This window comes from Rana temporaria, chromosome 10 (genome assembly GCF_905171775.1).
Source record: "Rana temporaria chromosome 10, aRanTem1.1, whole genome shotgun sequence".
NCBI lineage: Eukaryota > Metazoa > Chordata > Amphibia > Anura > Ranidae > Rana > Rana temporaria.
The window spans coordinates 144329641-144344608 of record NC_053498.1 but is presented as its reverse complement, the minus strand read 5'-3'; the positions used below and the strand labels follow the sequence as shown (position 1 = coordinate 144344608).

General features: G+C 47.6%; 1 protein-coding gene across 2 annotated transcripts in view; it reads left to right on the top strand.

Annotated features, from left to right (window-relative positions):
• Positions 1-14605, top strand: part of LOC120915723 (myo-inositol 2-dehydrogenase-like) — a 97060-nt gene extending 82455 nt beyond the window's left edge. For both annotated transcript variants that reach the window (XM_040326470.1, XM_040326469.1), the window contains 6 exons: positions 1268-1376; positions 4393-4523; positions 7053-7160; positions 8446-8564; positions 11543-11699; positions 13987-14605. In XM_040326470.1, the coding sequence (XP_040182404.1) occupies positions 1268-1376; positions 4393-4523; positions 7053-7160; positions 8446-8564; positions 11543-11699; positions 13987-14135 (773 nt within the window). In that variant the 3' untranslated portion in view covers positions 14136-14605. The remainder of the gene's footprint in view (positions 1-1267; positions 1377-4392; positions 4524-7052; positions 7161-8445; positions 8565-11542; positions 11700-13986) is intronic.
• Positions 14606-14968: the final 363 nt, after the last annotated feature.

The window sequence follows — 14968 nt, the reverse complement described above, 5'->3', positions numbered from 1 at the left end:
TGGGCGGGCACTGACACAGAGCTGACAGGCAGGGAGGGAGAGGACAGAAGAGAGAGCGGATGACGGAGGCACATAAACTGACCACTGTGTCAGGGCTTGGGAGCCATGATACACCGTGGTCAGTTTACATGGGGGGGCAGGAACTGGCAGGATCAGCCAGATATTACATGGGACCAAATGACACAGCACAAGCTCTGTGCTGTATATGTTTTAAAGGAACAGGATCTCTTGAGACAGCGGCTGAAGCTGCCATGCTCGTCGCCGGAAGGAACAGGTTCAGGGAAGTAAAAGGGGGGGGGGGGGCTGCTGCATCACAAAAGGTTTTTCATCTTAATGCATAGAATGTATTAAGGTGAAAAACACTGAGGGTTTCCAACCCCTTTAATTCTGAGGCATTGAGACCTCTTTTCCGATTCCCTGGTGGAAATGTATTAAAACAGTTCCTGATAATCATTGGAAGGGAAGACACGTGTAGCTCTCTAGTATCTGTAGCTGAATTGGGCATCTTGGGCCAGATTCACAAAAGAGATACGACGGCGTATCTCTGTTTCTATCTATGCGACTGATTCATAGAATCAGTTACGCATAGATAGGCAGAAGATCTGACAGGTGTAATGGACTTACACTGTCGGATCTTAGGATGCAGTACCGCGGCCGCCGCTGGGGGGAGTTTGCGTCGTAAACCAGCGTCGGGTATGCAAATTAGGAGTTACGGCGATCCACGAAGATTTTTCACGTCGTTGCGTTGTCGCGAGTGTTAGATTTCCGTCGCAAAGATAGGGCACCTTTAACATTGTGTAAAAGTACTCCACCATGTTAAAGTATGCCTGTCTTTCCCGCGTCGCTTTTTAATTTTTTTAAAATCTTTTATTTTTCCCGGCGTAAATCTTTTTTCACGTCGCGATTCACAAAACGTTGGTGCGTCGTAATTTCGCGCAAAGCACGTCGGGAAATTTGCGACGGGAGCATGCGCAGTACGTCCGGTGCGGGAGCGCGCCTAATTTAAATGGTACCTGCCCCATTTGAATTGGGCCGCCTTGCGCTGGACCTGTTTACGATACACCGCCGCAAATTTCCAGGTAAGTGCTTTGTGGATCGGGCACTAACTCGGAAAAATTGCGGCGGTGTAACGTAAACCGGTTACGTTACGCTGCGCCCGCTGTACGTAAATCTGGCCCCTTGTTGGGTTGTATCAGCTGCCATATAAACTGAAAGCATGTGTGGAACTCACAAATATTTCCATAGATCTCTGTGTGTTCATTTCAAGGGAAAGCAGTCCTGTGCGAGAATCTCCTCAGTACCAGCACACAGATTGTAGAAGCATGCTTCGATGAGGCGGAGAAACGCAGCAAGCCGCTAGTATGCGGCTTTTACAAGTAAGTGATATATGGGTGATCTTGTTGTTATGGTTGTACTAGAGATTTATTTTCTGCTTAATTTTTTGCTAAATACACTAAAAACACAGAAAAAATAAATAAAAACATAGTTTGTTATAAACTTTTGCAAACAGGTAATTTTTCTTCACTGATGTGCGCTGATGAGGCACCACTGTTTGTCTGCACTGGTTGGCACCACTGTTTGTCTGCACTGGTTGGCACCACGGCTGCACTGGTTGGCACACTGTTTGGCGGCACTGAAAATCAGGACACTTCTCAGTGCCCTGCTTATCCGTGTAGATATCCCTTTCACACAAACCAATTACCAGCTCTCCTCTCCACTCCTCTCATGCTGTTGGCGTGAGGAAAGGAATGCCGATAAAACAGCTTGGGCTAGATTCACGTAGGGGGACGCAAGTTTGTGCGGGCGTAGCGTATCCTATTTACGCTACGCCTCCGCAACTTAGACGGGCAAGTGCAGTATTCACAAAGCACTTGCTCCGTAAGTTGCGGCGTAGCGTAAATCTGCCGGCGTAAGCCCGCCAAATTCAAATTGTCAAGAGGTGGGCGTGTTTTATGTACATAAAACATGACCCCACGTAAATGACGTTTCTCACGAACGGCGCATGCGCCGGCCGTGAACGTATCCCAGTGCGCATGCTCCTAATCACGTCACAAATAGTCAATGCTTTCGACGTGAACGTAATTTACGCAAAGCCCTATTCGCGAATGACTTACGCAAACGACGTAAAAAAAAAAAAATTTGACGCGGGAACAACGTCCATACTTAACATTGGCTATGCCTAATATAGCAGGAGTAACGTTACGCCGGAAAAAGCCTAACGTAAACAACATAAAAAAATCCGCCGGGCGCACATACGCTTCTGAATCTGCATATCCAGCTCATTTGCATATTCTACGCTGAAATCGATGGCAGCGCCACCCAGCGGCCAGCGTAAATATGCACCCGAAGATACGACGGCGTAAGAGACCTACGCCAGTCGGATCTTAGCCTAATTTCAGCGTATCTTGCTTTCTGAATACAGAAAGAAGATACGCCGGCGCAGATTTGAATTTACGCGGCGTATCAATAGATACGACGGCGTAAATTCTTTCTGAATCTAGCCCCTTGTGTTTACCTCGTGATCAGCTGTGATTGGACACAGCTGATCACGCGGTAAAAGGCTGCTGTGGTTGGCCCTTTACCGCAATCTGTGATCGGCTGCGTCCTAAGGATACACAGAGCACAACACACACGTGGCGCTCAGGAAGTGTGATCACAGGAGGACCTCATATGACGCCGTCCCAGCAATGTGCGACTGCGCTGTAGCCGACATTCGGCTATAGCAAAGTCGGGACGTGGTTAAAGAAGAAGTTCACCTTTTAATAAAAATAAACAAACAAATGCACATTTTTTTTTTTTTGCAGGTAAAATTTTTTTCTATTATTATTATTATTATTATTTGTATTATTATCCTTTACCACTTGGGATCCGCGCTATAGACGAAAGACGTCCACAGCGCGGCTCTCAAGTGCCGAGTGGACGTTTTGGAACGTCCTCTTGTTTACATTCCCCGTGCGCGCCGCTGGGGGCGCGCAGCGGGGAAACACTGTGCCCGGCGCATCACTGGGAAGCTGATGCGTGTGCCTGGCGGCCGCGATGTCCGCCAGGTACCGACGATCGGCGCTGACAGCAGGGACATGGAGATCTGTGTATAAACACAGAGCTCCACGTCCTGTCAGGGAGAGAGGAGACCGATCTGTGTCCCTTGTACATAGGGACACAGCATCGGTCACCTCCCCCAGTCAGTCCCCTCCCCCCACACAGTTAGAACACACCCAGGATACACATTTAACCCCTTCCTCACCCCCTAGTGTTAACCCCTTCACTGCCAGTCACATTTATACAGTAATTAGTGCATTTTTATAGCACTGATCGCTGTATAAATGTGAATGGCCCCAAAATTGTATCAAAAGTGTCCCATACGTCCGCCGCAATATCGCAGGCCTGACAAAAAAATCGCAGTTCGCCGCCATTACTAGTAAAAAAAAAATAAAAAAAATCATAAACCTATCCCCTATTTTGTAGGCGCTATAACTTTTGCGCAAACCAATCAATATACGCTTATTGCGATTTTTTTTTTTTTAACAAAAATATGTAGAAGAATACGTATCAGCCTAAACCGAGGGAAATTTTTATTTTTTATTTTTTAAAATTGGGATATTATTATAACAAAAAGTAAAAAATATTGTGTTTTTATTTTTTTCTAATTTTTCTGTATTTTTTTTATGTTTATAGCGCAAAAAATAAAAATTGCAGAGATGATCAAATACCACCAAACAAAAGCTCTATTTGTGGGAAAAAAATTATAAAAATATAATTTGGGTACAGTGTTGTATGACCGCGCAATTGTCATTCAAAATGCATCAGCGCTGAAAGCTGAAAATTGGTCTGGGCACGAAGGGGGTTTAAGTGCCCCGGTAATGAAGTGGTTAATAATAATAATATTATTTTTTCTTGGGAGCCTGTAATGCATTGCACTGGGATCAGCAGATCGTGGGGTCAATGTCAGGCTCTTGCAGACTGTCAGTACACTGGCTGTACCTTTTTATACAGGCGGGCAGTTACTGAAGTCCAGGAAGCTCAATGGACTATGAGTGCGTTCACCGGCGCCCTCACAGTTCATTAAAAACTACAAACCATCAGCCACAATGGCTGACCGTACTTGTAGGCATTCATTCACAGAACAGAACTCTGTGAATGAATGATGGAGCCGTGTGGGTGGAGTCCAAATAGTTCAAATTGTGACAGCTGGTGCGGGGAGAAGGATCCCTGCCCGCTGTCTCAAGGGGGGAGGGGATGGCTGCTCAACACATTGCACCCTAAATACAGGTGAAGGTGAACTTATCCATTAAGTGTTGGTTCATAGTAATCCTTGCCGATCTTTATGTGTGTATTGATTGAATTTTTTTATTTTTTTTTGTAGTTTTAAGTATCTATTTCTTTCTTATACAGGCGGTTTGACCCAGCGCTAAAGTACTTATATAAAAAACTTCACGAGTCCAGCGGCCTGGGAAGAATTCAGAGGCTTTCTGCAGTCAGCCGGCTCTATCCTCCGATTCCTCTCAGCAGGTTGAAGATGTCAGGTATAGATACTGGACCCCCAAATACACATTACTGATCCACTATAGGCAGGCCTGGGCCTGTGCAGAATGTATAGGTTACAGTAGAGCTGCACGATCAAGAATCGTTATCGCAGTTTTCTATTTTTTTTCCTGTTGCGATCTTGACCAAGTATTTCCCGATCTTTCTATGCAGAGAATTCTCTCTGCTCGGCTGAATCCAACAGCCCTCAAAAGAAAGGGGAAACAAAAAATCCAGGCGGTCTGCCAAGTATCACAACATTATTTAGCAATGGAACTTAAGTCTAAACATTGTAGCAGTTTGTCTTTTAGATCAAAGGAATAGACTTCTGTGTGTAAATGAGGAAAGTTTAAAGTGGAGGTTCACCCTATAAAAAATTTCTAAGACTAGATCCAGCCCAGTTCTGCCTATAAAATGACACCGACCTTTCCCCCCCCGTAGATAGCGTTTAGCCGTGTAATTCATCGCGGCTTCCGGGTAGGGAATCCCGCGGGAGTGGGCGTTCCTATCGACATGCCAATTTATTGACATGCTAAACGACGGCGCTCACAGCGCGTCACGACTTCCCGAAGGAAGCTCGGGTCGGCTCGGCTCTATTCGGCGCCGGTGCGCAGGCGCCGAATAGAGCCGAGCCGAGCTTCCTTCGGGAAGTCGTGACGCGCTGTGTGCGCCGTCGTTTAGCATAGGAACGCCCATTCCCTACCCGGAAGCCGCGATGAATTACACGGCTAAACGCTATCTACGGGGGGGAAAAAAAAAAGGTCAGTGTCATTTTATAGGCAGAACTGGGCTGGATCTAGTCTTAGAAATTTTTTTATAGTGTGAACCTCCACTTTAACCACTTAAACCAAGAGAACCCAACCTCTCTCTCCCCCTCTCCCTCTCCCTCTCCTTCTCTCTCCCTCTCCTTCTCCCTCTCCCTCTCCCTCTCCCTCCCTCTCCCTCTCTCTCCCTCTCCCTCTCCCTCTCCTTCTCTCTCTCCCTCTCCCTCTCCCTCTCTCTCTCCCTCTCGTTCTCTCCCTCTCCTTCTCTCCCTCTCTTTCTCTCTCTCCCCCTCTCTCTCTCTCCCTCTCCCTCTCCTTCTCTCTCTCTCTCTCTCTCTCTCTCTCTCTCTCTCTCTCTCTCTCTCTCTCTCTCTCTCTCTCTCTCTCTCTCTCTCTCTCCCTCTCTCCTTCTCTCTCTCTCCCTCTCTCCTTCTCTCTCTCTCCCTCTCTCCTTCTCTCTTTCTCCTTCTCTCCTTCTCTCTCTCTCTCTCCCCCCCTCCCGCTCTCGCTCTCTCTCTCTCTCACGCTCCCATTCTCTCGCTCTCTCTTTCTCTCTCGCTCCCATTCTCTCGCTCTCTTTCTCTCTCGCTCCCATTCTCTCGCTCTCTCTTTCTCCCTCGTGCGCTCTCTTTCTCCCTCGTGCGCTCTCTTTCTCCCTCGTGCGCTCTCTTTCTCCCTCGTGCGCTCTCTTTCTCCCTCGTGCGCTGTCTTTCTCCCTCGTGCGCTCTCTTTCTCCCTCGTGCGCGCTCTTTCTCCCTCGTGCGCGCTCTTTCTCCCTCGTGCGCGCTCTTTCTCCCTCGCGCGCTCTTTCTCCCTCGCGCGCTCTTTCTCCCTCGCACGCTCTTTCTCTCTCGCGCGCTCTCTCTCGCGCGCTCTCTCTTTCTCTCTCTCTCTCGCGCGCTCTCTCTTTCTCTCTCTCGCGCGCGCTCTCTCTCTTTCTCTCTCTCTCGCGCGCGCTCTCTCTTTCTCTCTCTCGCGCGCGCTCTCTCTTTTTCTCGCGCGCGCTCTCTCTTTCTCTCTCTCTCGCGCGCGCTCTCTCTTTCTCTCTCGCGCGCGCTCTCTTTCTCTCTTTCTCTCTCTCTCTCTCTCTCTCTCTCTCGCGCGCTCTCTCTTTCTCTCTCTCTCTCGCGCGCTCTCTCTTTCTCTCTCTCTCTCGCGCGCTCTCTCTTTCTCTCTCTCTCGCGCGCGCTCTCTTTCTCTCTCTCTCGCGCGCGCTCTCTCTTTCTCTCTCTCTCGCGCGCGCTCTCTCTTTCTCTCTCTCTCTCTCTCGCGCGCTCTCTCTCTCTCTCTCTCTCTCTCGCGCGCTCTCTCTTTCTCTCTCTCTCTCGCGCGCTCTCTCTTTCTCTCTCTCTCTCGCGCGCTCTCTCTCTCTCTCTCTCGCTCGCGCTCTCTCTTTCTCTCTCTCTTGCGCGCGCTCTCTCTTTCTCTCTCTCTCGCGCGCGCTCTCTCTTTCTCTCGCGCGCGCTCTCTCTTTCTCTCGCGCGCGCTCTCTCTTTCTCTCTCTCTCGCGCGCGCTCTCTCTTTCTCTCTCTCTCGCGCGCGCTCTCTCTTTCTCTCTCTCTCTCGCGCGCGCTCTCTCTTTCTCTCTCTCGCGCGCGCTCTCTCTTTCTCTCTCTCGCGCGCGCTCTCTTTCTCTCTCTCGCGCGCGCTCTCTTTCTCTCTCTCGCGCGCGCTCTCTTTCTCTCTCTCGCGCGCGCTCTCTTTCTCTCTTGCGCACTCTCATTCGCTCTCACACCATAGTACTAATTATGTTATCTACTTTTATAGGAGGCATCTTCTATAGCACGGCTCTACACGACATCGATATTGTCAACTGGTTGCTTGGAGTGAGTGTTCCAGATACCGTGTTCTCCCTGGGACATGCCTTCTGTTCTGGTACGAGGCTGATCATCATAGAGTGCTCAAAGCTGAACTCAGAGACCCATAACAATGCTGTTTAGGAACTTGGCCCCCCCACCCCTCCATTCCACTTTACTGGGATTTCCATCATTTACCTTTTTTATATCGCCTACTTACATATGCTTTTATTCTACCCAGAGTATTAATGATATGTGTACAAGCTGGTCAGGCATCCTGTTATACAGAGATTCATATCTGCTCTACAGTACAGCACTCGTTACCATCATACAGGTTACCCTGTGACACAGCCTGAAGATTGCCTAGGCCAATATGTATTCTGCTACATATTTTGGTACATTTGGTGATGTACTTCCTATAGTTGGGGACACTTTGTGCTGCTGGCCAATAAATCCCAATAAGCGTATATTGCTTAGTTTGCGCAAAAGTTAAGAGTCTACAAACTATGGGATATTTTATTTAGTTATTTATTTGTATACTAGTAATATCAGAGACTTATAACACGACTAAGATATTGATGGAGGACAAATCTAACAGGGCAGCACAGTGGTTTAGTGAGTAGCACTTTCGCCTAGCAGCAAAAGGGTCGCTGGTTCGAATCCCTACCACGACACCATCTGCCTGGAGTTTGCATGTTCTCCCTGTGCCTGCGTGGGTTTCCTCCGGGTACTCCGGTTTCCTCCCACACTCCAAAGACATGCTGGTAGGTAAATTGGATCTTGTTCAAATTGGCCCATATATACGTATATCTGTGTGTATGACTGTGTGTCCCAAGCGTGTCACGATCCTACGGGGTAAAATGACCGCACCAGCCAAGCAGACTCTGGCTGTAAAAAGCGCCCAGAGGCGATTCAGTTCGCATGAGTAGCGCTATACAAGTCATTCATTCATTCACCTAAGGCCCCTTTCACACTACCACGATTTTACAGCGATTTTTGCCGCAATTTTGCTGTGATTTAAGGGAGACTTGAGGTCTCCGAGTGTGTGTGTGTGTGTGTATATATATATATATATATATATATATATATATATATATATATATATATATATATACACACACCGTATAAGCTGAGTTTTTCAGCACATTTTTTTTGTGCTGAAAATGCCCCCCTCGGCTTATACTCGAGTCAATACGTTTTCTCAATTTTTTTTTGTGGTAAAATTAGGTGCCTCGGCTTATACTCGCGTATATACATTGTGTGTGTATGTATATGTATATATATACTCCGGCGTATTTCTTCTGTGAATCTGTCCTTTTGTGTAATACCGCAACCATTTACTTCATACTTCTTTCCTTGCCTAGATCTGGGCACAATGAAGGACGCGGACACTGTGAACATCAGCATGAAGTTTTCCAGCGGAGCCATAGTGAGTTTGGACATCAGTCAGCACTGCACAAAAACCTGCGACCAAAGGCTGGAGGTAAGGCCGGGCGACGTGAGAGAGAAAACCTAAAACGTGCACATAATTCATAATACACATGAAAAACTCAGAGCACACCCGGCTTCCTTATACAATACACCCCTTGTAGTGGTGTCCTCGGCCCGGATTCTCGTACGAGTGACGCCTGCGTATCTCCAGATACGCCGTCGTAACTCTGAGTCAGAGCCGTCGTATCTATGCGCCTGATTTTTAGAATCAGTTACGCATAGATTTGTATTAGATCCGACCGGCGTAAGTCTCTTACGCAGTCCTATCTTAACTGCATATTTACGATGGCCGCTAGGGACGTGTATGCTGGTTTACGCCTAGAAATATGTAAATCGGCTAGATACGCCAATTCAGGAACGTACGCCCGGCCGACGCAGTACAGATACGCCGTTTACGTTAGACTTTTCCCGGCGTAAAGTTACCCCTGCTATATGAGGCGTAGATGAGGCGTACCAATGTTAAGTATGGACGTCATTCCCGCGTCGAATTTTGAAAATGTTACGTTGTTTGCGTAAGTCGTTCGCGAATAGGGCTGGGCGTCATTTACGTTCACGTCGAAAGAATTGGCTTCTTGCGAGTTAATTTGGAGCATGCGCACTGGGATACTTTCACGGACGGCGCATGCGGTCACATAAAATTTACATAACACACGCCCACATCTACCACATTTGAATTAGGCGGGCTTACGCCGGCCTATTTACGCTACGCCGCTGCAACTTTGGTTTGAGAATACGGCACTTGCCTGTCAAAGTTGCGGAGGCGTAACGTAAATAGGATACGTTACGCCCGCACAAAGATACGCGATTCTACGTGAATCCGGGCCCTCCTCTGATAATGGCTTATATCCCTGCTCTCCTTCGGTTTTCCACCTATTAGGGCTGATGGTCTTTGAGGAATTTAGGAGCTGAACCTACCGATTGTTTATACACCTTATGAGTCCAATTTTTTTTTTTTTTTTGGGTTAAAAAAAATATTTATTGCCTTTGGTGTTCGGTTGCAAAGTGTTTCGCCACAGCAAGCAGAGTCCATTCCAGGTGTAGATTTTCTATTACGGTCCCAAAACTAACCTCGAAGTTTGGAGGTGCTGATTCTGGAAAGAGGAAAATAATATAACAATAAATTAATTACAGTATATACTCGAGAATAAGCCGACCCAAATATAAGCCAAGGCACCTAATTTTGCCACAAAAAAAATGGGAAAATTGACTTGAGTATAAGCCTAAGGCAGGCATGTCCAAAGTCCGGCCCGCGGGCCAAATGCGCCCCCCCTGTTGATTTAATATGGCCCCCCTGGGGATTTGGATATATATATATATATATATATATATATATATATATATATATATATATATATAATTTTGTTTGTGGCCACAAGATATTTACCGTATTTATCGGCGCTGCCTTGGAGGGGGCAGGACGAGCGCTGTCAGATTACATGAAGAGAATTCCCTGTTTACTCAGCAATGTCTGTATTGGAAGTCCAGTCTCCTGGGATGCCATTGGACGACTGTTCTGTCTATCGTAGGAGGCGGGACTTTGTATTAAAGAGGCCACAGAGTAAACAAGATTCTCCTGTTTGTAAACTGTCAGCACTTGTCCCGACCCCCTCCCTCTCTGCCCTCCGAGGCTGCAGAGGGGCATCAATCAGGCTGCACTGACGGCAATGGTAAGGCTGCATTCATGTCACGTGAGGCTGCATTGATTGCAATGGTAAGGCTGCATTCGTGGCACATGTGAGGCTGCATTCGAGGCACATGTGAGGCTGCATTCGTGGCACATGTGAGGCTGCATTCGTGGCAACGGTGAGGTTGCATTCGTGGCAACGGTGAGGCTGCATTCATGGCAATGGTAAGCTTGTGCGTATTATACGCCAATAAATACGGTATATCCAAATAACACGCCCAAGCTCATCCTTAGTCCTGAGCAGCGCTCTGGGATTCATTGGGGACACAAAATAAATATATACAGTATATCCAAATAACACACCCAAGCTCATCTCTTCTCTACACACAGCCACAAAGGCAAGAGAATTTTTGTTGGGCTGTGTATTAGTGCTCAGGAGGAACACCCTTAGACCGAATTTTATGGGTTCAAAGAATGTCAGGTAAAATAGTCCACCCTCACGCATGTTCACTTCATCAAATCTGGCCCTCTTTGAAAAAAGTTTGGACACCCCTGGCCTAGGGTGTCCATCTGCATGCCTCACTGTGCCCATGCCTCACTGTGCCCATGCCTCACTGTGTCCATGCCTAGACTGACGTTTAACATGGGAGTCTATGGAAGGAGTGCCCGGCTTTGAAAAATCGGTGCTCCCCAGCCGTAGGTTCTCCAGACAACAAACTTTGCACACTTATAGAGGAGAAATAGGGCTACATGTGTGCCAAGTTCCGGCTCCAGGAGACCTACGACCTGACGGTACCGAGTCCCCAAAATCACTGGAGAAATTACTGTTTAACATGGGAGTCTATGGAAGGGGTGCCCAGCTTTGAAAAGTCTGTGCTCCCCGGCCGCAGGTCCCCCGGAAAACCAAACTTGGCATACTTGTAGAGGAAGAGTGGGACTACATGTGTGCTAAGATCCAGGGGACCTATGGCTGGCCGGTACCGGGTCCCCAAAGTCTGGGAGATCAGGCGCAATAAGGTGACTCGAGTATAAGCCGAGGGGGCATTTTCAGCACAAAAATATGTGCTGAAAAACTCGACTTATACTCGAGTATATACGGTAATAGAAATCATCCAGCCCAGGATGTCATGCACCTCCTTGGACTTAACTCATAGTGTGCCTTCGCTTTTTACAAAGTGACTGAATTCCTGTAAATTGTGGATGTTTATAAAATCCGGGGATCAGCCAGATTGCACAATGCTTTATCTTTTGTCTTTTAAAGGTTCAGTTTTTTGTAGTTTGTAAGATGTTCAAAGCATGAAGTCAACGGTTTCTGCAAAACTAACCCAGTGTCCTCTTTTCCTTAGCTGTACGGCTGTCAGGGATCATTGCGTCTAGACAATCAGAATCCTCTGTGCATTATAGAGAATAACTCGTCTTTCCCAACCCTTTCCCATTCACATCATGAGAGGTATAGAGAAGCTTACAAAGATCTCTTCCAGCACTTTATACGCACCATCAAAGGTCAGTATTGCCACCTTCTTAAAGAGACATAGGCCCAGATTCACAGAGAGCAAGGCGCACATTACGCCGCCGTAGAGCAAACACCGTACGCCACGCCAACGTAGCGCGGAGAGGCAAGCATTGCATTCAGCAAGCCAGTGCGCCCAACGCTGCGCCAGCGTGGCGTGGGTTTCGAAGGCGCACGCCGGCGTAGGTGGAAGTGGGCGTGACCCCATGCAAATGAGGCATGACCCCATGCAAAGGATGGGCCGAGCGCCAGACAGTTACGTATCACGAACTGCGCATGCGCCGTGACGTGGACGCATGCACAGCACCCCCCTGCGCCTGCTCACAACCACGCCGGCACAACTGCCTAAGCTACGCCGGATCACTGCGTACGCCGTGAACATAACGTACGCCCAGCCAGACACACGTCCAATGCACAATACGCCGTCTTGTGTTCCCTGGTGCAGACCTGTGCATGTCTGTTGCCGGGTTGCACCTCATTTATGGGGAATAACTTTACGCCGTACGTACAAATTACGCGCATCTCGCGTAGCATGCGCCGGGCACACGCACGTTCGTGAATCGGCGTATTTCCCTCATTTGCGTGTTTGAATGGCTAATCAATGGGAGCAGCACCATGCACCCAGCCCATATGTGCGCCCACCCTGTTTTTAGGTGCATGTTGGTTCGTGGGTCTGCCGCACATTTGCACTTACGTCGGCGTAACGTGTTATAAGTTGGCGTAAGTGCTTTGTGAATCTGGCTCAATGTTACCTTTTATCTATTCCAGGCAAAGTGACTGTGTGAATTCATATGTGCCCCCTTGTGATACATGATGGCATTGGGTTATTGTAGTGGTGGCCAGGTAGGGAGGAGCAGTAGGGGATCGCTGCGGAGGTTAGTTTAACCACTTAAGACCCGGACCAAAAGACCAGGCCCCTTTTTGCGATTCGGCACTGCGTCGCTTTAACTGACAATTGCGCGGTCGTGCGACGTGGCTCCCAAACAAAATTGGTGTCCTTTTTTCCCCACAAATAGAGCTTTCTTTTGGTGGTATTTGATCACCTCTGCGGTTTTTATTTTTTGCGCTATAAACAAAAATAGAGCGACAATTTTGAAAAAAAATGCAATATGTTTTTTACTTTTTGCTATAATAAATATCACCCAAAAACATACATTTTTTTTTTTCCCTCAGTTTAGGCCGATACGTATTCTACTACCTATTTTTGGCAAAAAAAAAATCGCAATAAGCGTTTATCGATTGGTTTGCGCAAAATTTATAGCGTTTACAAAATAGGGGGATAGTTTTATTGCATTTTTATTTATTTATTTATTTTTTACTAATGGCGGCGATCAGCATTTTTTATTTTTTTTTGTGACTGCGACATTATGGCGGACACTTCGGACAATTTTGACACATTTTTGGGACCATTGTAATTTTCACAGCAAAAACTGCATTTAAAATCAGTAGATACGCCGACGTAACTCGGAATCTGCGCCGTCATAAGTTTAAGTGTATGCTCAAACTGAGATACACTTAAATCTATCTAAGATACGACAGCCTGCGCCGTCGTATCTTAGGCTGCAATTTTTCCGCTGGCCGCTAGGTGCCGCTTCCGTTGAGTTTGGCGTAGAATATGTAAATGCCGATTCACGAACGTACGTGCGCCCGCCGCAGTAAAGATACGCGTTTACGTAAGGCGTTTTCCGGCGTAAAGTTATCCCAACAAATAGCTGGTCTAGCCAATGTTAAGTATGGCCGTCGTTCCCGCGTCGAAATTTGAAAAATTTACGTCGTTTGCGTAAGTCGTCCGTGAATGGGGCTGGACGTAATTTACGTTCACGTCGAAACCAATACGTCCTTGCGGCGTGCTTTGGAGCAATGCACACTGGGATATGTACACGGACGGTGCATGCACCGTTCGTAAAAAACGTCAATCACGTCGGGTCACCAAACATTTACATAAAACACGCCCCCCCGTCCTCCTTTGAATTAGGCGCGCTTACGCCGGCCCCATTTACGATACGCCGCCGTAAGTTAGGAGGCAAGTGCTTTGTGAATACAGTACTTGCCTCTCTGACTTAAGGTGGCGTAGCGTAAATACGATACGCTACGCCGCCTTAAAGATGCGGCGCCCTACGTGAATCTGGCCAATTAATTTTAGGCAAAATTTTTTTTTCCCTTTACAACTCCTTTAAGCAAATTTGTCAAGCCCCGCTATAGAGGAGGGATGTGCTTTGTTCATATTTTATGTGTGAAGTTTACAACCACTTTTAAAGAAATGTCTTCCTTGTTTTGCAGGCAAGGAATGTCCAGCAGTCACCAAAGAACAATACCTCTGCGCACTGCAGATCGCGGCGGCGGCCGAGCAGTCATGGCGGAACGGATCAGCTGTAGACCTGCGGAACGAAGCCGTAGATATATCCATTATAAAGACGGAGGTCATGTGATCTGTTGGGAAGCAGAGGAAGGGTTTACATTCTGAATTAGAAATCTTTATTATTTTTTATTTTTTTTTGGCGTCAAAGTTCTTCCTTTTCTCGACCTGCAGAAACGGTCGCTTGCACTTGTTTTGACTCCGAGGTTTTATCCAGATGGTGCTTCACACTGACTGCTGTGTCTCACATCGAAATCTGAGGTCTGATTATTCATCTCTCTATGAAGGATAACAAAGAATTCACAGCGGTATTCACTTCCTACAAAAAGAGCCTAAGAGGCGATGTGGGCCTCTCTTCCCGTTATGACTTCCTTCTCTGATTGGCTGAGGTGCCCTGCTGGATTCCTCTTTCCTGGTGACCCCCCGATTGGTTAATCTTTCTGCCAGAGCTCATTGCTCCTTTCCGCCTTAAGACCCCTTTCACACTGGGGCGGTTTGCAGGCCCTATTGCGCTAAAAATAGCGCCTGCAAACTGACCCTAAACAGCGGCTGCTGTTTCTCCAGTGTGAAAGCCCGAGCGAGGGCTTTCACACTGGAGCGGTGCGCTAGCAGGACCACTCCAAAAGTATCATAGCCGCATATTTGGAGCGGTGAGAGGAGTGGTGTGTTTACCGCTCCTTCCCATTTCAATGGGAAACCACGGCTATACCGCCGGCAATGCGCCTCTGCAGGGCGGTATTAACCCTTTTCCGGCCGCTAGCGAGGGTTAAAACCGCACCGCTAGTGCCCGAATACCGCCGCCATTTCTGATGGTATATCGGCGTTATACCGCCACCGCACGTCCCGCCCCAATGTGAAGGGGAAGAGTTCCCTTCTTACATCGGGGCCCCCATCTGAGTTGTAATT